Source organism: Eleutherodactylus coqui, chromosome 13 (assembly GCF_035609145.1).
Source record: "Eleutherodactylus coqui strain aEleCoq1 chromosome 13, aEleCoq1.hap1, whole genome shotgun sequence".
NCBI classification, from domain to species: Eukaryota; Metazoa; Chordata; class Amphibia; order Anura; family Eleutherodactylidae; genus Eleutherodactylus; species Eleutherodactylus coqui.
Window position 1 is genome coordinate 70,811,744 of NC_089849.1, and position 26,709 is coordinate 70,838,452.

The 26,709-nt window shown below is 42.5% G+C and overlaps 1 protein-coding gene across 1 annotated transcript in view; it reads right to left on the reverse strand.

The window, feature by feature from the left end:
- The window catches only part of GRIN2C (glutamate ionotropic receptor NMDA type subunit 2C), a 37,123-nt gene extending 12,768 nt beyond the window's left edge, over window positions 1–24,355 (reverse strand). The window contains exons 1-9 of the mRNA XM_066585970.1: window positions 24,274–24,355; window positions 16,934–17,349; window positions 11,723–12,309; window positions 11,423–11,537; window positions 11,122–11,333; window positions 8,871–9,033; window positions 8,591–8,744; window positions 7,995–8,120; window positions 3,890–4,119 (exon numbers count right to left, since the gene is read on the reverse strand). Of these exons, the coding sequence (XP_066442067.1) occupies window positions 3,890–4,119; window positions 7,995–8,120; window positions 8,591–8,744; window positions 8,871–9,033; window positions 11,122–11,333; window positions 11,423–11,537; window positions 11,723–12,309; window positions 16,934–17,349; window positions 24,274–24,355 (2,085 nt within the window). The remainder of the gene's footprint in view (window positions 1–3,889; window positions 4,120–7,994; window positions 8,121–8,590; window positions 8,745–8,870; window positions 9,034–11,121; window positions 11,334–11,422; window positions 11,538–11,722; window positions 12,310–16,933; window positions 17,350–24,273) is intronic.
- Between the last annotated feature and the right edge of the window lie 2,354 nt (window positions 24,356–26,709).

The window sequence follows — 26,709 nt, forward strand, 5'->3', positions numbered from 1 at the left end:
TCACAAACATAATGAGGAATGTCTGCCTTTCTTTACCCCTCCCAGTAACGTTGCAACCTGCCTTTTATTTCCATCTTGCTCATGTTTCCCTTTGTCTCCTTCACGGTTTCGCTTTCTATGTCCATTTCCTTTGTGTTTCTGTGTTTATCCTGTTCTGCCTCTCTCATCCTATTGATCTTCATAGCACCAATTAATACACCTGGTTGAGATCTGAACGATAATCGTCTTCATTCATCACAATCCATAAAGCAAAAGCAACACGAAGACTGAAATTACAATTGTAGATGAAATCCATGAATCGGGGCAAAAGGGAATGTTCCTGGTATCCACCACTGCATGTGGATAATGTACAGATGTGTCAACCCTCAACTGTTCTGTTATACAATGTGTCATATATCAGTTCAATGCAATCTTATGGCATTTGGTTGGAAAGCTGTATACTTTTTAAAAAATGTAGGAAACTCTGGATGACGTCTGGCCGACAATGTATACATTTGTTTTACATGTCTCTTTAACATCTTTCACCATACATCTCTGGATATATGGGGTATAGGAATTAGTTAAAGGGGTTTTCCAGGGAGAATACTGTTGATGACCTATCCTTAGGATAGGTCATCAATAGTTGATCGGCTGGGGTCCGTCGCTCGGGATCCCGACCGATCAGCTGATTGTGCGCTCGTTGTCAGAGTCGGAGTAGAAGCAACAGAAGTCTCCGGGTCAACCTCTGTGTAGTGGCCGGCGCTAGTAACTGCAGGATGGGGTCCAATTGAAATCCATGAGAGCCATGCCTGCAGTTACAAGCGCCGCCACTGCACAGAGGTTGGCCCGGAGACTTTCCCGTGTATTTGCGATGCTGACAGCATGCAACTGCACAGCTGATCGGTCAGGATTCCGAGCGACGGACCCCAACCAATAAACTATTGATGACCTATCCTGAGGATAGGCCATCAGTAGTATTCTCCCTGGAAAACCCCTTTAAGTAAGGAAACATAAGGAATAGAGATGAGCTAGCGTACTCGGAGACATGAGAAGCAAGTTAAAAAAAAAAGAAACCAGTAAACTGTAGGTAGACCGTGCAGGACGGCGTCTAGGGACCATCACACTCACCCAACCTGTTGGAGGCCGTTACATGCAAGCCATGAGCAGACGTATTGCAGGACTTTCCCATAATTTAGGACACCAATCGCTCAGATTACCAGGGCATGTGATGAGCGGGCATCCCAGATGTACAGAGAGCAGTGGATCATTCCCTGCATGCATTCGTTTTTGCTTGTGTAAAATACACTGTACATATGCAGGCATATGTGCGCAAAAAATGCACGCATATGTGACAATACGCAGGGATACGCAATTCCATACACAGGTGAAACGCAAGGATTTTTACGCAACATATTCTGATACGGTTGTGTGAGCCTAGCCTAATTTGGCATAAAGTGACACTGTTGTCCAAACCTGAACACTCAGTGGTACTCTCTGGGAACTGTACACACCTCCTGTAATGCAGCAGGAGCAGGTCAGGTCCTCAGCTATTAGTCACAGCCGAGGACCCGGAGGAGAAGGTAAAACAGTTATTAACTGCTTCTGCCTTATCTTTTACAGGCCACATACCACTCAATGTAATGAAGTGTTACTTCCACTATTCGACATGGCGACCACATGACTGGCAGATGCCCCTGCTAAGGCAGAGCTACAGGGCCCTAACAGACCCAGATCAACTCTGTTAGTGACTAGTGTCACTATAGTGGATCTTTTCCTCTGTAACAGGGGATCCTATTGATGCTGCTCCTAGGGATACCCCAGATACAGTGAAAAAGCGTGAAATAAAAAAAAAAGGCAATGCTAATGACCCCCAGAGGTCTTATATAATGTCATAGGAGACATGGAGAGCGCCGGAGAGCTGGTCTGCCCATGCGCAGAAGACCTCGGTGGCGCGAGCACGCCTGAGCGGCTCCATTGAACACAGCAGAAGACTGCACAGCGCAAGCGCGTCTAAATGGAAGGAGAAGACAGCGTTAGACGGCACCATGGAGACGAGGACGCCAGCAACGGAGCAGGCAAGTGTATAACTTCTGTATGGCTCATATTTAATGCACGATGTATATTACAAAGTGCATTAATATGGCCATACAGAAGTGTATAACCCCACTTGCTGCCGCGAGACAACCCCTTTAATTCTTTTACATATATAGCTGCCTGGACACTATTTAAATTGACTTTTTTTAAACTAACTGTTAGCAGGGCTTAATTTTGGAGTAGGGCTTATATTTTAAGCATCCTCAAAAAGCCCGAAAAATCATTTTGCATCCTCAAAAATTCTGGAAAACCATGCTATGTCTTATTTTCAGGGTAAGTCTTATTTTCAGGGAAACAGGGTATGTTTTCCCCGAAAATAAAACCTACCCCTAAAATAAGCCCTACCCTGATTTTCAGGGGGGCTTGAAATATAAGCCCTACCCCAAAAATAAGTCCAAGCTACACTACATGAAAGCCATCGCATTATACAGCTGTAATTGGTTCATTGAGCGCTGCAGTGGTTGGCTGAGAACCAATCAGAGCAATCGCTTGCTGGAGGTGAGGTTTACAAACCCCGTTACTATCAAGCAATCTCCTGTCTGCACTGAGAACTGCAAGGAAGCCTGCCGGAATTGCGGAGAACAGTGGGATGTACCCGGATGGCACCTGCTAGGTAAGTACGATAAGATATCCCCCAAAAATAAGACTCTGTGCCTCTTTTGGGACAAAAACTAATATAAGACAAGGTCTTATTTTTGGAGAAACACAGTATATTTATCCATATTAGACTACTTCTAAGGTTTGCAAACCTAAGAAGCCCAATTTTCTCAGTTCATCATTTTTAAAAGAGACGTCCAATCCCATTTACAGGTCTTACAAAGGAGTTGTAAAAGCGCAGAATAATATCTGAGCCCTGTTTTTTATGGTTTTCATGCACTTTGCAGCTCTAATCCTAGTGCTCTGCTACATTGCATTAGGTGTGCGCGGTATTACTATGACTGTGGCCTTGGTGCATAACTTTACATCTATCAACATTAAATTTCATCTGCCATTCACCATCCCCGGCTGCCAACTTATCAAGGTCCTTCTCTAATATTTCAGTATCAGGGCTATATCAATGATAGTTCCAGCATCCAGGTTTATACTTACCTCTTTGTGAAAATGTTACAGAGCTCTAAACCCCGTTTCTCTTGACACAATAGAGATAAATCATAAAATTATGGCTGTCTGCCGCCATCGTAGGTGAAGATAAATGAAGATGGATTTATTGAATTCTATGGGAGTTGTGTAAATCTTTAAACAAAAAGATTCTCCGAGCGGTGGATACACGCAGACACAATTATATCATTTAAAGGGATGTTCCCGTCTTGGTCAAACATGATTTTGAGGTGACCGGGATGACAGAAACAGCTGAGCTTGGCTAGGCTACACTGTTTCTATAACTCACATAGAAGTCAATAGCAAAGTACAATAAGCAGCTCTTGAGTTATGGTAACAATATAGCTCACTGTGCTATACTGTTTGCGTAACTTCCATTGACTTCTACAGGAGTTATGGAAACCATGTAGAGCAAGGTGCTTTGCTATTTCAGTTAATCCGCCCACCTCATTCAGGGTGGTCAGGGGTCCTAAATAAAGATAGGTTTACATCCGAGAGGTGGTACTCGCACCTATCAGACCTTTATGACATAAAAGTCTGAGATGGGAATACCCCTTTAACTATATATATATATATTTGTGATTAAAATAATCAGCACGGAATTTTGCAATCATTTAGATTTTTTTTAAATCTAACGATTTCAGTGATTTAAAAAAAAAAAAGAGGAGCAAGTTAATAAGCAACATATCTACCAAGAACAGATTGAAACGCCACTCACCTTCCGATCACTCAGGCCAGACACCGTGTCTATGTATTGCTCCTGAATCATGAATGCAGCGAGATTGGCTGTATAACTAGCCAGAAATATTACAGCGAAGAACGCCCACACCAGCACCATGATCTTGCTGGTAGTGCCACGGGGATTCTGGATAGGAACTGAATTATTAAACACCAGTGCCCACAGCAGCCATAACGATTTCCCGATAGTGAAACTTGGACCTCCTAAACCTGAAAAGACAAGTAAGAATGTTATCTCTCATTCCCTTTCATTCCTGTCCATTTCTTATCATTTTTTCTCATCAGCTCCTGTCCTTTGCTGCACTTCAGAATAATTGATCTTTGTAGTTGTCATTACTCACTCTACTCATATATCTCGCCAATGATTTCAACTCTCAACCCATATATATATATACATAGCATGTATTTGCACTTTATGTGCTGCAAGTGGCTGTTTCTCCACTGTACTTCTGTTGCTGGCATAAAAGAAATCTGGATGTCCTTTATGTGGACTGTGTGAGAGATCGTGCCCACTCCCAATGCAGATATTGCTTTCATATATATATATACTATATGGACAAAAGTATTTGGACACTGGAGAAAGTCAGCAAATATGCAAATACCGAGTTTGCCGCACGGTCTGCTGGGAGGGGCATGGGTAAAATAAAAAGCTGCTCGTTTTGTAATAACTATTCATTCATCCGATGGAGCGCTTGTGGGACGAATTGGAGCGAAGGGTACGACACTGCCACCCACGCCCATCTCCACAACAATCTCTTCTCACAGCCTGGCACAAGGAATGGCGAGCTATTCCTGCCCAGACCTAGAGAGAACTTGTGGAAAGTACACCTCGACGCGTTGGCACTGTAATACAAGCAACAGGAGGGCCGACACCTTACTAAATAGAAGAATAAAGCACTTTTATGTGAAAAACATGCAGTGTCCAAATACTTTTGTCCATATAGTGTATATTATATATATATACACACACAATACTGTTCAAAAGTTCTAGTCTATATATATATACTATACTGTTTAAAAGTTTTAGTCAGGTGTGGCAAAATGCAAGTAATGTAAGTAAAAAGTAAGGGCTTATTCACACAAGCTTATATTAGCCGCTGTTTTCACAACCGGCCGATATACGCTATGATCTGATGAATTGGATTCCAATGCATCAGATCACACAGGCGTATTCCCACGGTGTAAAACCGCACAAGAGGGCGCTTTTACACCGGGCAGGAGAGATAGCCCTAGAACAATCTTCCTGGCCAGGCTACGGCCGCTGCCATAGACTCCTGTGGGAGCCAATGACAGCGGCCGGAGAAGGGAGGTGGGAGGGAGTTTGGGAGCGTGAGTCCTAAACTCCCTCCCCCTTCTCTCCTCCTCTCTCCTCCCCTCCGGCTGTTTGCAATGGGAGGGGGTGGAGCTGGCTGCAGACAAGGGGCGGGAGCTTATCTCTGGGCCGCCACCTCCCATTGCAAACAGCCACAGGGGAGGAGAGAGAACGTGAGTCGGCGAGAGGAAGGGAAGGAGGAGACAGTGTAGCAGAGCTACGGTGTCTCCCCCCACCCGACGACATATACGCCGAGCCTGTGCATTAAATAGTTGCCTATATCGGCCGGCCGTGAAAATGCCGGACAATATATGCTCATGTGAATAAGCCCTAAGAGTGCTTTCAAAATAGAAGTCCTAATAATTTACTTTTGAAGAATCAACAAGATGCAAACTGCATGAGCAAAAGAAAAGTTTAAATCAAATCAATATTTGGTGTGACCACACTTTGTCTTCAAAGCACCAACAATTCTTTTTGAAGGAACTTGGCGGAGAGGTTGCTCCAGACATCTTGGAGAACTACCCACAGATCTTATGTGGATGTTGGCTCGCTCAGATCTTTCTGTCTCTTCTTGTAATCCCAGACAGTCTTGATGATGCTGAGATCAGGACTCTGCGAGGCCATATCATCACTTCCAGGACTCCCTGTTCTTCTTTACGCTGAAGATAGTTCTTAATGACATTGGCTGAATGTTTGGGGTGGTTGTGCTGCTGCTGAATAAATTTAGAGCCAATCGAACACCTCCCTGATGGTGCTGCGTCATGGATAAGTATCTGTCTGTATTTCTCAGTATTGAGGACACCCGTAATCCTGACCATATCCTAAACACGATTTGCTGAAATGCAGCCGCAAACTTGCAGGGAACCTCCAACATGCTTCATTGTTGCCTGCAGACATTCAATATTCAAATCAAATATTTCAAATTTTGACCCATCAGTCCAGGGCACCTGCTGCCATTTGTCTGCACTTCAGTTCCTGTTTTCGTGCATAGTTAAGTCGCTTGGCATTGTTGAAGGAATGGCTTTTTTGCTGCAGTTCTACTATGAGGAGTACTTCTGGCCATACTTCTCTGAATGTAGATGGGTGTACCTGGGTCCCACTAGTTTCTGCCAGTTCTGAGCTAATGGCACTACTGGACAACTTCCGATTCTGAAGGGAAGTAAGTAGGATGTGTCTTTCATCTGCTATACTACGTTTCCTTGGCTGACAACTGTCTGCTGTCCTCAACATTGCCCTTTTGTGCTTCTTCAAAATCGCTTGTACAGCACATCTTGAAACCCCAGCATGCTTTGAAAACTTTGCCTGGGAAAGAGCTTGCTGATGCAGTATAACTACCTTGTGTCTTGTTGCTGTGCCCATCTTAGTGAGGTGACATGAAACCTGTGAAATGAAACTGTCTTCCACAACCTCATCTTTGTAGCAGAGTTTGGCTGTTCCTCACCCATTTTTACTATAAAGCTGTTTCTATTTCACTTAATGATTGTGTTTTCAACCTACATGTGAAAATGATGATCATTATCATCTGTTTGGTATAATTTGCTAATTATAAACCTGACTATAATCCTACTGACTTTGTGCGAGAATACCTACAAGAATTCCTGCAGTTTTGAGGAAAAGGGTGACCGCACCAAATATGAATTTGATTTTGTTCTCTCTTTTGTTAATTGACTCTACATTGTTGATTGACTATATATATATATATATATATATATATATATATATATATATATATATATATATATATATATATATAGATGGATATATATGAGCCCTGATCTCAACTTCATCAAGTCTGTCTGGGATTGCATGAAGAGACAGAAGGACTTGAGCAAGTTACATCCACAGAAGGTCTAAGGTTAGTCTCGAAGATGTTTGGAATAACCTCCCTGCCAAGGCAAGAGGTGGTCACACCAAATATTGATGTGATTTACCTTTCTTTGTTGTTCTCTCACTTTGCATTCTGTTAATTGACCAAAAAACTATTAACTCTTCTATTTTGGTTTTTTTTCTGAAAGAATACTTACTTTGCAGTAATTTTTCCACACCTGCCTAGAACTTTTGCACAGTAATATATATAATTATCTGCTTCTCCCTATGTCTTATTGAGGCTTGAAGAATTTCATGCCTGAAGTTCTGAAGTTCTTCTGAAATTCTAATTTTCAGACTTTTCCGAAGGACAATGTTGAGTAGCTATTAGAAATGTAGTCATCCTTGGCGAGTATTCAAATGAGACTCGGTGACTCTATTCAATTGAGTCTGGGTTTAATTATTCATATTAGTAATTCAGCTATTTATATTGGAAGACCAAGAACATAACAAACAGATGCCTTGAAAATGGCCTTATTCTGGAAGTGGAAATTACCAATTTGGATACTACTGAATGTATACAAGTGTCATGTACAGTACTGGGCTATTTAAGGCAAACCATTCAGTTCTTCCTAACAGGTTTTCCTACACTTGCTCCTCTATAAACACTTCTTGAACTCAATTAACATCAGGTCTTGTTCCATTATGCTGTACATGATCTCACTAGAACCGTATTTGGTTTGAGAGCCAAATTAGGATATAAAAGGCAGTGCTGAGACTCATTAGAGAAGAAGATAATAAAATGTCTATTTGTCTGTAATGCAGAACAATCATTCCTTATGATCAAACAGTTACACGTGCCATTCATGCTTCCTACCTAACAGATACATTTTCTTTTGCTGTTTTCGCGGTATCTAATAAAACTCTAAGATCAACTATTATTTTTTGACAATGGTTTTCCTCTCACGTTTTCCATTGCTTAGATCCTGATCATATCCCATTGGACTGAAATACTCGAAGATGAATACCGTCACTGCTACAACAGATAGACACATGACAAACATCATCATCCAGACCGCTGGGCTATATGGTTCTGTAGAGAGAAGTAAAGGTGAGAATTAGATGGACTTTATGGTTGGCTCACCTAGTGAAATAAGGTCAATATAAGGGTCAGTTCTATATAGGCCCAAACTGACTAATATAAAAGGGGCAAATAAGTATTACAGAAGGCAACTTAAATCTGTTAAGCTTTAATTTCCCAAAGTCCATTACATAATAATCATGCTTTATGCAAATAAGAAAGATGGAAAAATACCTCTACAGTGCCATCTATTTTTCCATCTTATTTGCATAAATTTCCCAGAAGAGCTAGCATGACCTTATAAGTCTCCTTACTCATCTTTTAGGTATCCTTACACTCCTTCTGGGTGCTCTCCTTGGGGAGAGACTATACCATCCCCTGACCCACTCATCCCCAGGTGTCTCCACACACTTTTTGGGGGCTCTCCTTAAGGAGACACGACACCGCTTCTGTCCCAAATCATGCTTTAGTGATGCGCTAACCTAGAAAAGCTGAGGGAGACACCGTTCCATTGCTTCGTGATACTAGGACACTGATTCCAGTTTCTACAAAGGGAACCGAGAAGTCCACAATCTCCGAACGCTCCTCATTTATAGTGAGAGACCCAATAGCAAGGTGAGCTCGCTGGTAATAAACCTGGGTAGGCATGAAGAGAAAAAGAAAATAGTCAGGAAAGTGGTTAAGTATGGGTAATGGCATAGTTAATAGTAAAGATATAGTAAGTAAGGAGAACATAAGAAGTAAATGTGCTCGCCTGCTCACCTCTCCAATCATTCCATTCCACACGCCTCGTACAAGTTTCCCATGCTTTCCATTTGTCACAAGGTAAAGATCATATGAGAACTTAACTGTACGAGCCAGCTTCTTTAAGATGTCAATACAGAAGCCTTTACAGCACAGTTTGGAGTAAGGTTCACCGGAACTGCTGGGGTATAATAGTAAGAACTATGTGAGTGAGGTCAAGTTTTACAAACAGAGAAGCATAGAGTTAATAAAATACAAAATCTGTTTCGTTTTAGGAATAATTATCCCATTAAAGGGGCACTAACTTTTCAGACAAGTTATGCTCATGTAATAACCTGTGTATGTCTCATCAATCTTGCAATATACTTTCATTAAAAGTTGCGTTGTTTTACCACTGTAAATCAAGTGTGAAGTGGCTGCCTTCTAGTCCCTCTGCAATCCACTGCCTGTCGTTAGGCATCGAGTTTCTGTAGTAACTACGATGTTTTCTTAGCTGTGTGGGAGGGTCTATATTTACAGGCTGCCCCCTGCATTCACAAGCTGATATACTGTTTACACAGTATCTGCAATGTCTACAATCTCTGCCTCACCTGCTGTTACAACAAACATGTATGTGTACGTACATTATATTGGGTTTACTATTTAGCCAGAATGTCTTTGAATGCCCAACTTCTACAATTGTCCTGGGACAGCAGAGGGGTGATCATTAAGATACTGCTTCCTAGCTGATTGGACCAGAGACAGAGCAATGCAGCATGGGAAGTGAGAGAAAGAAAGTACAGGACAGTGAACTACAGGCAGAATACTAGGCTTTAAAACACCCCCTGCCTGTAAGTGAATTGCAAACACTAGGGTAGCAAAAAAACACGGAAGACCACCTGAAAATCAGAGCTTAAAAGCATGAAAAAGGGTGCGATGCAGCAGCAAATGAGTAGGTATGCTTTAAGTCATTGTTCTATTTTTCCTCAGTATAGCATGCTCTTGACCAGCCATACTCAACATGTGGCTTGGGGGCCACATGCGGCTCACAATGCCACTCTGTGCAGCCTCAATCATCTGGACACAGAAATACCTATGCATGGCTGCTCACATGTAGTTTCCATGTCAGGGTGAGGAGGAGTGGCACATGACCAGGGCAAGAGGAACAGACAAGTACTAAGGGTGCACTGTGTAGCCATGTCTGGGTCCCCTATATATTAGGACTAGTCTAAGGGTGCCCTGTATAGCGATATCTGGGCTCCCTATATATTAGTACAAATGCTAAGGGTGCACTCGGTAGTCATGTCCGGGTACCCTATATATTAGGACAAGTAGTAAGGGTGCACTGTGTAGCCATGTCTGGGCCCCCTATATATTAGGACAAGTACTAAGGGTGCACTGTGTAGTCATGTCTGGGCCCCCTATATGTTAGGACACGTACTAAGGGTGCACTGTGTAGCCATGTCCGTGTCCCCTAAATGTTAGGACAAGTACTAAGGTTGCACTGTGTAGCCATGTCCGGGTCCCCTATATGTTAGGACACGTACTAAGGGTGCCCTGTGTAGTCATGTCTGGTCCACTATATATTAGGACAAGTACTAAGGGTGCACTGTGTAGCCATGTCTAGTTCCCCTATATATTAGGACAAGTACTAAGGGTGCCCTGTGTAGTCATGTCTGGGTCCCTATATATTAGGACAAGTACTAAGGGTGCACTGTGTAGTCATATCTGGGTCCCTATATATTAGGACAAGTACTAAAGGTGCACTGTGCAGCCATGTCTGGTCACCTATATATTAGGACAAGTACTAAGGGTGCGCTGTGTAGCCATGTCTGGTCACCAATATTTTAGGACAAGTACTAAGGTTGCACTGTGTAGTAATGTCTGGGGCCCCTATATAGTAGAAGAATAAAGTCTCTTGACCTGTTTGGCACTCCAGAAATGAGTATATGAGTTAGAGGCATTGTAGATACATGCAGCTCTCTCCATTGTAGTTTATAGGATTCATGAAATGTCAGACCATTACCTTGATATCCATCATCTACAATGCAGAAAGCCACATGCAGCGTCTCCTCCTCACTGGAGTACTAATTGGGGGGAAGGTGACCTCCATTCTCACAATACGTGGGAGTCCTGGAAGTGGAACTTACTTCAATTTATTCTGGAATATATTTAGTATATACCATCAATATCTCAGGTGGGAATACTCTTGCGGCCCTTGGGAGTATGGCTATGTGGCTCTCAGACCAGAAAAAATTAAGCTCCCCTGCTCTTGACTAATCTTCTTTACCTCAATGTCAGGTTGCTCTGTTTGCGGCAAGGCACTGTATTCCGTACGCAGTCTCCTGTGACTGGATCTGTGTTCTCAACAATAACAAATGGTCTCTCTTCTAAGGTGGCCACAGTTAGGTGACGAGTATCTGACACAAGCTGTTGACCACTGCCATATCTTGGCCATACTGGGTACTTCATACGAATAATACCACGTTCCCACCTGCCAACCTAGAAAGGGAGGACATATTTCTTTGGCTGTGCACATTTCTTGCAACTACTACCCAGGTAACGCAAGAGACATGTACAAAAAGGCTTACCTCCTCCCATATGCGTTGAGGTGTCAATGTAATGACCAGCATGGATGGATTTAGTAGAAATCCTTGGGTATTGAAGGACAGGTCCCTCTCCTGCCACACAATATTGAGCATATGCCTAAGAGATGGAAACAATTTGAAGTGGAGCAAAATGAGACTGCAAACAATAAAAGGACAATAAGAGGCATGAAAAAATGGAAAAGTGAAATAAGACCTCCTGACAGATCAAAGAATTCCGATAAAACACTGTAAGAGAGCGGATTCAACTTGTCTTGTTAACTATTACATTTCTTTAGCATGTACCTATACAAAGTGTCATTTCCTTGCATTTGTCCTGGTGTCAAACAGGTTCCTCCAGGATTGGGCAGCTCACCATATTTCTGCAAATAATTCCTAGCTGCTGCAGCAATTACTGCAATTCCATCCTGAACCTTTTGCCGTAGGCTCCTCCGCCAGCCATCAGTCACCACGCTAACAAGCCCAACAGGAAAGAACTCGGCAGGGTGTTCTGGAGAACCAATTGTAAAACTTGGAACAATCCAAATGTAGTCTGGTCCAAGTAGCCCAGCTTCACCGGCGATTGGGAACAACTCCTCAGCCTCTTCTCTGGAGCAAAAGAGTAGGAGCACAGGAGCCGAAATTTGTCTAAGAGCTCTCTGGGTCCCCCTTGGACCAATTCCTGGCTCTAATATTAGTTCATCTTGAGGGCCCCAACCTGGCTGAACAGCTTCACACAAAGCTCTGACTGTCTTCAGAAATAACCGGTGACCAGGATAATGACTGGTAATCACAGAGAATGGACCAAGGTCATACTCCTCCAACACTTTAAAGATGACAATGAGCTGCTGTTCCACCGAGGCCGCCATCTGCAGGAAGGAAGATCTCGGCTCCTGGAAAGATAATGACAATTTCAAGTTTTGAGATTTCAAATAACAGACTAGGAAAAGTGCTGAGATTGTGACATCTCTTACTTTAAGTGCAATTTCATTAAAAAAACTAATGCCACAAATTATACAAAGGAGCATAGCAGACATTTGTCAAAGTCAGGGAAACAATTATATGACTTTTGCCACCAAGTAACCCTTATTTCCGTGATCTGGAAAGAAAATTAAGAATGCTGAAAGATAGAAGCAGATGCGTCATCAACTGTGAAACTACTTGTTTTTTTTTTTTTGATTCCTTCAAAGCTGCTGCTCTCCGTCGTATGCAGAAATAAACTCACTAATTAAAAACAAACCCAGATTAAATCCAGCATCATAAACATCACTGACGCACAGGTATAGGGTTGTGTAGTGCAGGCATCCAAAAACCGAAAATGTGGTATTCACGTCTGGTAAGAATATTTGGGTAGTAGCCAAGTACCCAAAGTAGTAAGGAAAATCACATCTGCCACGGGAATCAAAGTATCTGCAAACTGTATATGACATTGATGAAAAATGTTACTGTCCTCAGTGAGAGAAAGGGTCCTTTAAGACGAGCGATTCTCAAGTGAATGAGCAAGTGACGTCACCGCTAACTCGCTCGCACTCGTGCAGCCTGTTTAGACAGCCAGATCATTGTTGGCTCGTTCAAAAGAGAATCGTTCAGTCCCTCTATAAGTGAATGAGAGGGATTGAATGACTGCTGTTTAAACCAAAGGGTAAGCAAACAAGCCAACAATGGTTTTTATGTCTCTGTAAACTGAATGGCAAATGAAAAGTGAATGATTCTCGTTCAGTCGTTGGCCCGCGTTTAGACCGAACGATTATTGTTCACTTTCACTTGCTTGAAAGATAGTCGTTTTGATTAAAAGCATCCAAACGAAGTAGTTTTGTACATATGATGCCTTCTTTGTCTGCCTTTTACCAATATATATCTGAAAAAGCATATATATATATATATATATATATATATATATATATACACATACACACATGGGGTGGACAAAAATATGGAAACACTGTATGAAATGCATGCCTTAAAATCAGTCTCTACATGTCTTATTGAAATATGATTTATAAGTGGAGGTAATATGACACAGATGCTGCCGGGCAGAAGTGAACATCTGCCTGAGCAACAAGGTTCCATTGGTGAGGGGTTTACCACCCAGAGCAAGGCAAGAGGTGAAGTAAACACAAATTTGGCGAGAAGGTTCTCAGCTAAACAGGGGTTGAAAGGCAGCTCAGTGCTAATGATTAAAATCCCATGCATTTTATTTGGCATTTCCATATTTTTGTCCTCCCCCATGTACATGCACATAAAAGGACAGAGGCATAGTGTGATTTTTTTTGCATTTAAAACAATAGCAAAGCAGGATGGGAGGGAAAGAAATCCTTAATTAGTCCACAGATAAGGATGTGTGAGTTTTATGGCCTGTAAATGGATGTCTGTCCAGAGTCTTGATGCTCTCACTCTCTTGTCCAGGTCTCTCAGATGTTATAGCCAGATTTTCAGACCTGTGTTCAGAGTATCAAAGGTGGCCATAAATTTGTATTCCGGCACTTTCTGTCTTTTGAAGTTGCCCTTTAATATAGTAACCTTCATATGTTTTATGCTGTGTCTTTGGCTACAAAAATGCTGGGCCACAGGTAACTTGGTCGTTCTTTCTTTAATTGCGTGACGATGAGATCTCATCCTTGTTTTAAGTTTTTGTCCTGTTTCTCCAACATAAATCCCCCCAACAGGACATTGAGCTCACTGAATCAGGTATACAACATTGGACGTGGAACATGTGAATGTCCCCGGGATCTTCTAGTCCTGCTGTGTGTTGTGGATCCATATCTCTTCAGTGGTCATTATATGTGAGCAGGTCTTGCAGCTCCTTACATTACAGGGATAAGTTCCTTTTGTGGGTCAGAGATCAATGCACTCCTGATTATAAAGTTAATCAGATTTGGAGGTTCCCTGTAACACAGAAGGGGAGGGTCCGGGAATATGGTTTCCAGGGGCCATCCTTGTGTAGAGTATGATGGAATTCCCTTGCTGTTCTCCTTAGAACCTCCAGCTGTGGATTGTAAGTCACCCCTAGATGTACACAATTCTTTTTTGTTAGCCATTAAAAGCTATCATATCTACAAGGTTATTTTGTTTCTCTTACTGAGAACAATCCCTTTTTACTCTACTGACTAACATGGTACCAAACTTTTTTCTTTTCACATTGACAAGAGATAAGGTTCTTGTGTGTTCACTGTTAAGGACAGCAAGCAAGGCTGTTTTATGAAAGCAATGGAGGTAACAGTTTTCTGCATTTAAGTGACCCTGAATATATATTGAAAAATAGTTGACTAGTGGGTGACCAGGCATAAAGTCTCAGTGGGGGCCCACCAGCCATAACCCATACTAGCAGACACATAAAAGTGGACCCTCTATCACATATCAATCCCAGCCTTCCTTATATGGTGCTGAGTTCTGCCACCCAGAACCTGGTAATTGATTCCCTCCATTCACTTTCAAGGACCCTTGGGTCAATATTCCACCCCCTAAAAATGCAGTTTCTTAGGAGAAGGTAATATTGTATAACTACCCCGCCTCCCCACCCCCAATACCTAGTGGCAACGAAAAAAGGACTGACCAGGACAATGTCCCTTTTCTCCAAGGGCTGCATAGTAGACCCAACGGTGGTCTCTATGGTATATATGCCCTTCTATGCTAGTTTCTAAGGCAAATGCTCCAGATAAGATCTTATCATGTGAAATCAACTCCTTTTAAAATGTACCTCCAATGTTATTACTAGTTGATGCCAATCTTCTCACTTAGGGTGACTTTACCTGGAACAATTGTCTGAATACCGTTTCCTCGAAAATAAGACAGTGTCTTATATTAATTTTTGTTCAAAAAGGTTTAACTTTTTTACATGTATAGCTGCCTGGACATTATTTAAATTGACTTTTTTAATTAACTGTTAGCAGGGCTTCATTTTGGAGTAGGGCTTATATTTCAAGCATCCTCAAAAAGCCTGAAAAATCATTTTGCATCCTCAGAAATTCTGGAAAATCATGCTATGTCTTATTTTCAGGGTATGTCTTATTTTCAGGGAAACAGGGTAGTCACTCAATCGAGTGAAAGTGAGCGATAGTTATTCCATGTAAACAAAGCCACCAGCACAGTGATGAGCGGTAATTTGTTCACTAGTCATTTCGTTTCAGCTCACCTAAAAATAGTCCCTGGTTGATTACTTATTGTCTCGTGTAAACAGGCAATTGTCTGTCTTTCAACAACCAAGCGATAAACTTTGCAAGAAGGTATATGGACCGGCGACTGCAAACGTGAACTACTACATTCACCTCCAGGAACAACAGCCGTTCGTATGCTAACATCTTGCTGCAGTGACTACTTCCAGCGGCTACCTGAACAATAGTCGTCCAGTGTAAACCCACCCTTACCCCACCTTCATTGGCATTCCATGGAGTGCTTCCATTTTTTTTCTTAAAGCAACTTTAGTTAAATAAATGTAACTAAATCAACTTTGTGTTCATAGTGCTAATTCGGTGGTGGTGGCCAAATGGTGGTACAGAACAAAAAAAATGCAAACAATCTATTTTTTCCTTTTTCCAGTTGTCAGTGTTAATAATAGGCTATGTCTTTAGCCTAGATGATCAATTGAGCCTGTTCAAATTCTGACAATGGCATCGCATTGCATCCATTAACTGGTTGTGATGTGATCATGACATGATGTCCGCAGGGCAGCACAGCTTGCTGCAAATGTTACGGATGAGGCAGAAAAAGGTTTTTCCATCATTGCTACAGAATAACATGCTGCTGATGTCGCACAGCAATACATATAAGGACAGTAAAGTATAACTACGACCCTGTTAGATATAGAGAGCAAGCAATGTGCCAACTGAATGAATGCAAAACTGTTGAATAACATCAACGAGTAAGCCGATGATGCGTTTGGTCATCATTGGAACATACAGATGTAGCAGAGGTGACTCTGTCATTGAACTTTTTCTTTTGTGCCCTGTGATAGTTTGGATAAATCAGCAAACTGACCTGCAATTCTGTGTAAAACGAGAGATGCTACATCAGAGTATCAAAATGAGTGTACAAAATGACAAACTGAGCTCTGCTACATCTGTATGCCTAATTATGCTAGAAAGCGTAAAGCTACTTTTTTACAGTACAGTTCTTTGCCTAAACAATTACTACCCTGTTTCCCTGAAAATAAGACATACCCTGAAAATAAGACATAGCATGATTTTCCAGACTTTTTGAGGATGCAAAATGATTTTTCAGGCTTTTTGAGGATGCTTGAAATATAAGCCCTACTCCAAAATTAAGCCCTGCTAACAGTTAATTAAAAAAGTCAATTTAAATAGTGTCCAAGCAGCTATACATGTAAAAAAGTTAAACCTTTTTGAACAAAAATTAATATAAGACACTGTCTTATTTTCAGGGAAACACGGTAGAAACAATCAACATGTATTACAGACAACAATCAAGAAATTATTTTTCTCGCAATTTCCAGTGGAGGATTTCATCATCATCATCATCATCATCATCATCATCATCATCATCATCATCATAGGCGCTTACCTTTGGAGTCAATACCACAGCAGATCCTCCACTGATGCTAATGATTGGTACAAGTGTCTGAGAAGAGATGAAATCTAAGATTTGGGCCACAGCCTCTGTCCCAATGTTGTCCTGAAATACAACTGCATGTGCTCCTTTTAATGCCAGGCACAGTTGGCGCAAGAGTGGTCCTGGGCCGCTGTCATTAACCAGCACAGTAACTGTGTGAATGTCAAGAGGTAGACTTAAAGATCCCTCTGGAATCAGGGGTCCTACCAACTCCATCTGTGGAAATGACCCACCAAATACCAGAGCAACATTCACCACAGGTCCTCCAGCTCGGGGAAGCAATGTTTCCATTACTACAGCACCACAACCAAGAGCACCAAGGAAAAGCCATCCCAGCGACTGGGCAATGGACATGGCAAAGGTGGAACCTGCAATTCAAAAAGATATATCATTATATGTATAGGGTTATTAGACATTTCTTGATATACTCATAATGAAGACTTCTTAAGAGGGTCGTTGTAGTGCTGATATGAGGACACAATAGTCGTGTAAGGGTTTGCTAGTTAGGATAGGATCAGGATAAGGTTTACGAGAGGCATAAAATAATGTAGGAGGAATGAAGAGTGTAAAATAAGACCGTCATCCGATTTTATCCAATCGTAGAGTGGCATGAAGTTTTAGGTACTATGTATGGAGTAACTAGATGGATATTGTTTCCCTTCAGCCTAACATACTATGTTACTATGTAACATTACAAAGACTAAGACAGCATTGTGTGAAGAATAGGCCAGGTGGGCATTTGAGAGAAGGTTGTAGGAACGTAGTCTAATGAGGGAGGGTGCATGCCGTGAGACAAGATGAGGGAGGACAATGGGACACACACAAAGTACTACAATGTATTTTTAGTTATCCCTTGAATTATTCATGGGTGGATGTGGCAGCTGATCCTGAGACTCCTGTCTGAGCTGCAGACGTCATATTGAGATCATGCCACAAAACCAGAACCAGATCTGAAACTCAAATAGAGTCACAACTGAGCCAAAACCTGAACCACACATACTGGACACATTGTCTACATGAACTTTTTCCTGAAAAGCCTGGAAGATTACTACATACTTCTTAATGCTCAATTTCCACCTGGACATATCAGTATGAATTTACATCCGATGTACAGTCTTTGAGTTGGGAATGATGGAGCAATCCCTATCTAGACCAGAAGATGGATAAACTGTAGCACAAGAGAACTTTCCAAAGGACCGAGAAATATCATGACCCTGAAGTAGGCCTACTGTGTCAATGCAGAAGACCTTACAACGCATCAACGCAAATAAGGCAACATCAGAGCCAAGCACAAAGTGAAGATGGTTGAGAACTAAGTCCGGTCCGAAAGCGATTCACCATAAGACAAATCTACCCACAGAGAATCTTCAGAGGACTATGGCACAATGTCAGCCTCTCTGCAGGTGGCATAGAGCTTCAAGCTACTTTGGAGCCTGGCATAATAATCTAGGTGCCTCAGACGCACAGCTCAATTATACGGACTCCGATGGAATGTGGTAAAAAGGATGTTGATTCTGCTGGAATGTGGCAAAGTGCCATGCATTGGCTTGGGGGCATGGCATAATGCAGTGGGCACAGTAGAAATATGGCATATGGCTCCTTCGGCTTCTTAGATGCACAGAAATATTGGCAAATTCAGAGATTAGTCTTAAGATGCACAGCTGCTTTAACTCTTTCATCTCAGCAACCTGATGTCCCATAGAATAAAGGTTGAAAGAAAAAAAAAAAGACAATTGGAGGATGGAAATGATAAAGGTTGGTAAATAAGGAATGAGAGAAAAAAAAAAGAAGCAATGGAAGACAGCAATAGCTCAATCATCAGTAACATCTGTCCCAGCCAGGTAATGTTCATCCCTCACCTGCCCTGAGCCAGGAGCCGCACAGGATGATGCCAGAAGAATGTTATACAGAGCGGAGCTCGCAGAGCCAACTGCAAGGATAACGGAGCACAGGAGACACATCTAAACACAGGGAAGGGGATTGGGAAGGAGACAGAACTACAGAAAAGACAACTGATAAACTATAAGGAGAAAGAAGGATCAGAGCAACAAGGAAAATGCAAAGAGTGAGAGGATGGGGAGAGGGAGGAGGTGGGACAGGGTGAGGGGAAGAGAGAGGAGGGGGAATAAGGATGAGAGAAGGAGTGAGAAGAGTGGGATACAGTGATGGGGAGAAGGGGAGAGAGAGTGAGATATGGGAGGTAGGTAAGATGGGAGAGCAAGGAAAGAGTCAGCGGGGAGGAGAAACGAGACAGGTATCAAGAGTATGAAGAGAGGCATGAAAGAAAGGACAGAATCAAGGACAGAGCCAGAGAGGGGAGCTCTATATCACTCACAGTTACATGAGCAGTGCCTGTCCCTGGCTGGGTGTCACAGACAGTCAGTCTACTTGCAGCCTCTGCTCATCCAAACATCTTATCCTCCTGCTCTTCGAAAGCTTTTTTGACATATTAGTTCTTTGCCTTTTGCATTATGTATGGGGGCGCCGTGTACGCTTCTTCTTGTGCCGGGGGTTTTGCTCTTACCCATGTTATCTGTGCGCTGGAATTTACAGAACTGGCTGCTTTTTTCCTATTCCTATTTGACCAACATAGTATTTTCTATATTTTTTGTCTCTTCATGGTCTGTGAAGAGCGTCTCTTATTCCTCAGGTCCGGCACTGACTCAGGACTGTATCTGTACATCATTGTAGGTCCCTTCTCAGGGTTTTTGCCTATCCTTTTTTCTTCTTTCAAACTTTTCCAGACAGGTTTTCAGGCAGTCGTTGTTATGTGCGTGCGGGTGTGTATAGAGTAGTTTAGTGTTTGTGTTTTGTACATATTGATGTAGCAGAGTTTAAGCTGTCCTTTTGCACAGATGAGCCTTCTACTATGATGTTCCTTTATCTAGGACTGCAGGAATACTTAATGCATATTGTTAACTTTGAAACACAAAGGCGAAAACAAAGGTTTAAGTTTAGTTGAAATTCAGGTTTTTGTTTATTTTTCTAGGGAATTGCTTATTTAACAGTAACCTAGTATCCCACAATTGAATGTAAATATTGATGGAATTCTCTTGATACTACCAGAGGTTGGGAAGCAGACGTTGGAAGTTTGGCTTTGACACTCCTGCTTTCCACCATAAGGCTGGGGTCACACGGGACGGAATTTCAGTGGAATTCCCACACCAAAAAAAACGCGAGAATTCCGCTGGGAAAGCGCAACTTCAAAACCTGCAGCCTGTAGAAGCGTATTTTGGAGCAGTTTTGCCGTCGGCATTCCGCTGCGGCTTTCTCTCCCCATATAGAGGAGAGAGGCTGCTGCGGAAAAGAGAAAAGAATTGACATGCTGCTGAATTGAATTCCGCACCGCATGTCTGTGTTCATGCGGCCTGGCCATAATGGATTGGTCGCAGCGTGTGGACGTCCCCTTTGCTGGCTAATCCCGGAATTAAGAGCCGCGGACGGAATTGCTGTGCGGACCTTCTGCACAAAAATTCCGCGGCAATTGCGCCCGTGTGAACCCAGCCTAATACTTCACATGTAGCAAAATGGTGTGGATTTTACCAAAATCCACATCATTTCCTCATTAAAAAGCGTGTCAAAATTTGCATTACTTGTGAGGATTTTGGTTTAGTTCCGCAGCCGATTTTGACCCTTTCAATATACTGCTGCAAATATGCACCAATGGTGTGGATTTTGACACCGTTTTTGATGCGGAAATGATGCAGATTTTGGTGCACATTTTCCACTGCAGAAAAAAATTCACCATTTCTGCTACGTATAAATATACCATTCGTCAAATTCTCACAAAGGGAGTGATTCAGAAGATGGGGCCATGTATAGAAGCCTTGTATAGGCAATTCTCTAACCTAGAGGTAAAGGTTCATTTAAGTCTCCACTGCTGATCATGTGGCTTTACTAGTTGTGGTATGACATGCATACAAATTGGGGCCATACGTGCCATTCTTTACACTTCCTGATACATTTTCTGGATCCCCCAGTGACATATTTACATGACGCATGTAAGTACAATGTAGCTGTATAATGTAGCGCATTCGCTTTTATTATTGTCCATAAAACTCTGACACTTCGCTGTGTTTTACTGACAGTTTGACAATTTTTGATTTTGCATTGTATTTTCATGAGAAAAACAACAGGAATAGGACAGATGGCTCATTCTAATTCTGTATGGTTACTCCATACTTTTTTTTTTATACCAACTATTGAGATTTTAACATACAGGCAATGTCAGTGAACTCAGGGCTAGATACCCCGAGACGGCAGCTGCTGCTGATTTCTGGGCTCCCTTCAGTCATCACAATTTTTGTAAGAGGTGTTCAAGCCTTGTAGTCGTATCACGTGCCGTTGCTATTTGCTCACTCATGTCATGACAGTGTATTATCCATAGCTCAGTGATTTATAAAGGTACAGATGAAGTGTAGATACTACTTCTTGTTCAACAAATTTATAGAAGCCACTTTATGGGAACTGTTGTCTTTTAATCATTTCTTTACAGAGCCCAAGGGAAGTTTTAAGAAGCGGCATAAGGGGAAAGCCATTACAACTGGCCTCTTTCTACTGCAGGAGTTACTATTGAATATTACTTCCAAAGACACTTTCTCTGTTCATGATGAAATTTTTTACATTGCAACATCTTTTACATACACTGACATTCCAAAAGTCATGGAACTAATATTGTGTAGAACCCCCTATAGCCCGGCAAAGTACAACAACTTGACGTGGCATTGATTCCACTAAGGGACAAGAGACGTCTGGAGGAAGGTTGAGACATATCGCCTAGATAGCCATCCATAGCTTAGTGGCGTTTGTAGGTTCTTGTGTGCAACTGGACTTTTCCACCATATCCTATAAATGCTTCATTGGGACCACACCATTCGCATGGACTCTCTAGAATGCTTCTCAGACCAATTCGGGACAACTTGGGCTTGACAGCAAATGCATTATCCTGCTGGTATATCCTATTATTGTAGGGGGTACATTAAGTTAAAGAAGAGCTGCATATGGTTACCAAACAATGATGTGTTTATGCGGACCAGTGAACCCAACTCATCCCATAAGAACAAACCTCACACCAATATAGGACCACTACCAGCCCACAGAGAGTTTGGTTGACAACTGGGGTCCATGGCTTCATAGGGTCTATACTATACACAAACCCTACCATCAGTCCGAAACAATTGGTACTGTGACTTATTAGACCACGCCACATGTTGCTCAGTCCTCTAAGGTTCCGTTAGCAACCACATGAGCCCAAATGAGGCACTGTATCTAGTGTTGTGGTGATATCAGAGGCACTCTAGTGGGTCTTCTGCTGCCATACCCCATGGAAGCTAAAGAATGCTGTAGTGACCTGTGGGATATGCATGTTGGCCTCATGAATTGAATGTGGATGTGAGTTCTGCTAGAGTCGCTTGTCTGTTCACACGGACAATTTAAGCCACATGCCACTGATCATGAGCACTAAGCACCTCTGTGCGGCGGTAATGTCTTCAATGATGTATTCCTGATACAAGACACTGTGGATTGACGAGTGTTAAATGCCCGCTCAACTTCAGAAATAGAATGTTCCATCCATCTGGCACCCACTATTGTGTCTCGTTTAAACTCCGCTAACTCACGTCCCCTTGCTATGAGCATGCTGGGCAAGGTTCCACCTTGCTCACAAGACAATACCTCACAACTCATATAGGTGTGAGCGTTCCCAAGCATCAGCTGAGGTGATGCCACTTCTTAATCAATTTACATACTGCTATCCCATGATTTTTGGCATGTCAGAGTGTAGAATGTAAAAATGAATAATAGAATCCAGTGAAAGGTGAACTTCCTTAAAGGGGTTGTCCCGCGCCGAAACGGGTTTTTTTTTTTTTCAACCCCCCCCCCGTTCGGCGCGAGACAACCCCGATGCAGGGACCTAAAGAAAAAACCGGACAGCGCTTACCTGAATCCCCGCGCTCCGGTGACTTCGTACTTACCGGCTGAAGATGGCCGCCGGCATCTTCTCCCTCGGTGGACCGCAGGGCTTCTGTGCGGTCCATTGCCGATTCCAGCCTCCTGATTGGCTGGAATCGGCACGTGACGGGGCGGAGCTACACGGAGCCGGCATCCTGCACGAGCGGCCCCATTGAGAAAAGCAGAAGACCTGGACTGCGCAAGCGCGGCTAATTTGGCCATCAGACGGCGAAAATTAGTCGGCTCCATGGGAACGAGGACGCTAGCAACGGAGCAGGTAAGTGAAAAACTTTTTATAACTTCTGTATGGCTCATAATTAATGCACAATGTACATTACAAAGTGCATTAATATGGCCATACAGAAGTGTATAGACCCACTTGCTGCCGCGGGACAACCCCTTTAAGGCCCATTTAGACGCAAATGTGTTCACTCAAAAATCGCCCAAACGACAGTTTGAGTGACAGCTTTGAGCGATCATTTTGCATAAACTACTAAGCAGCTACTTAGTAGCTTATTAGTGTGCAAATAAAGCCTTTCGCTGAATGCAGATAACAGCTGGAGGTCTGTTATCTGCATTTAGCTTCATTGTTCTCTAGTGGAACAGCTGCTGAAAGAATGCTATGAACGCTCCCTGCGGAGAATTCAGCATGCGGTCCTGATAAACAGGAATGACAGTTTTCAAGTGAGCGATGAATGAATAGTGCACCAAAAGTGCACGATGGGCGCGCATTTAGACGCAGCGATTATCGCTCAAAAGATGGTTTTTGAGCGAATTTTGGGCGATAATCAGTGTCTAAATGGGCCTTTAACATCATTTCTACCTAAAATTAAAAATAATCTGCATTAAAACTTCCTGTGTAATTCCACTATTTACATTTTGTGGTGTCATTTTCGACACTGGAGTGCTCCTAATGGATCCATTCTTGGTTTTAAAGAAGAATTGCAATGCTTCCATGTTAGTGGTGCTGGCCGTATAGCTTTCGTGTTAGTGTATTTATTTTGTCCATACTCATCCCTGTTTCCCAATACTGGCTAGATTTATGTCAACCAAGCCTGACATCACCCATAAACAGTGAGCAATGGGGATTGCCTACATGAGACCATCACAGATTCCACACTAGTTGCAGAGTCCTAAAGATCAAGGACAAAAACCACAAGATATATGCTTTACATACAGCCACAGAAAAAAAAACTTCATTGGCTACAGCGCAAGACAATTTTTATAGCATGCCAGGCTTAAATATAGCCGCTCAGCTCTAATATATCTCTAAACAATATAGTCACCATATAATCGTCAGACACCAGCTCTACCCTGTGATAGTTACAGTACAATATAATTACCTCCAATGATCATAGGTGATATCTTGTCTGATTGGAGTCCTCTGTTTTCCCTTTTCTTTTCCATCTGGGACCAGATCGCCATGAAGACTTCTTCCAGCCATAACTTATCTCTACATAGTCTCTGATTCCTGTGACTACTCCTAATGCTCCGCTCAGTGACCCCACACACAGTAATAATTCCCACTTTGTAGCTTCCATTTGTGTCCTCACAGTTGTAAGCCCTTATTGGTTGCCCCATAGTAATAAGCCCCTATTTGTGGCCACCCTCCTCCTATTTTCTAACTGCATTGGTTAACATATTTTAAAGGGGGTGTCTTGGGACTTTATTTTCAAAAAATGGCTCAGCATGCTGTGAACACTACCGTGTGTGGCATAAGATGGGGCACAATCTGTTTGACGTTATTATTTTGGGGACACTGGCTTATATAAATTTTTGCCCCCCAAAAGGTGCTAGGTTTTATTTTCAGGGGATGTCTTATTTTACTTGCCTAGAAGGCTCAGTCCAGGTCCCTCCCGCTGCTTTACACAGCTCCGGTGTGGTTCCTGGTTACAGGATTGATAAATCCCGCCTCCACAAAGCAATGGATGTGATTGGTTCTTCGGGTGCTGCTCAGCCAACCAATGCAGTGCTCGATGAACCAATCACAATCATCACGATGTGGAGGCAGGATTTGTGAATTCACTGAGCTGTGGCAGATCATCATATATAATGCAGGATTTATTATGCCGCGGTTCAGCCAATAAATAAATCCCACCTCCACAACGCGATTGGTTCATCGAGCGTTGCATTGATTGGCTGAACAGCACCCGAAGAACCAATCACAGCCATCTCTTCATCTGAATTCTGTAACCAGTGATCTTGTATGGGTGGTCGAGGACTGTGGGAGCCGCGCCGGAACTGTGGAGAGCAGCAGGAGGGACCTGGACCGAGCCTGCTAGGTAACGTATTCCTATTTTTTTTCCTTTTATGTAATGCAGTTAGGGTTTATTTTTGGGGTAGGGCTTATATTTCAAGCCTCATCAAAAATCCTAAAAAATCAGACTACGGTTTATTTTGGGGGTAGGTCTTATTTTCTGGCAAACAGGGTATCTGCCACTACTGTTTTTTAAGGGAACCATTTGCTTGGTACTATTTTTTTGAGGGGAAACTATAGTTGTGACACCATTATATTTAAAGCACAGTATTTGCAACACAGCAGGTACAGTAATAGGGACAAATAGAGCAGTAACACGCACAGAATCAGGGATATCAACAGTATGGGGGGGGGGGGGGTTGCTGTAGGTTAAGTAAGATGTCTGGGCAGCAAACTCTACAGAGAGGTCGTGGCTGGAAGAAGTCTTCATGGCAGTCTGGGCCTGATGGAAAAGGTGGAAAAAGTGAATGACTCCACATCAACTGTGAAACACTGGATGTGATTGTACTATATTCATTTATATGGTCTGCAGATTACCTGCATAGGACTGTCTACCACTATATGGTCACTGTATGTAAGTCATATTGGTCTTTTTACAGTGTGTTTTATTCAGTAACAGTATGGTCATATTATTCAGTCACTATGTAATGGTAGTGGTCATGGTCTGATGGTATTAATTGGGCCTTGCACAGTTGTACTGTTGGCAATGTTGGTCATTGTATAGTGTGTATGAAGGTAAAGCATAAAGGGATTTTCCATGCAAAATACTGTACTATTAACCCTTTCCAATCCACTGTCTGACCTCTGAAGACATTATGATTTAAGGCTGTACAGCTCCGATGTTGGAAGACATCCGTCGGGGTTCTCTTACTGTATATTACCAGCCTCTCTGCTGTCGGAGCCTATCCAATGTGTCACCTCATGCAGTACTGGCTTTAGCCAGCAGATAGCGCCGTTGTATAATGGCAGAAAAAGAGTAAGCCCCCTAGGAAAACCGGGATATAAATTGCATTGGAAAGGCTTAATAATGACCTATCCTCCCATTAAAATTAATGACAGGTGTGCCTACAATTACAAGCACCAGTCACTACATAGGGCTTAGAGCAGCAACTTTCTCTCTGACCCCTGTGTATTGCAGCGCTAAGTCAGTGCCTGATCAGCCAATCAGCTGGAGTCCCAAATGGCAGACTCCAGCCAATCAACAATTGGTAACTTATCCTAAGGGTAAGTCACCAGCGGCTCTGTATGACTGGATGTGACTGTGTTATTGGTACTATATTTTAGCATTTGGGACTTGCCCAGGACTACTCTTTGTCTAAACTGACCCTCTTAAGATCACAGCAAAACTAGGCCATATTGGCCCTTCAGGAGTCTGAGAAGACTGGATGTCCATGCCTATAGCTGTGATATTGGTCATACTAGTTGCTACATCTGAAAAGCCGAGACTTAAAGGCATAACAAAGGAACCGCAAAATAGAATTATTACCCACTCAGGAGGAGAGGACAACACAAGGACAGATAT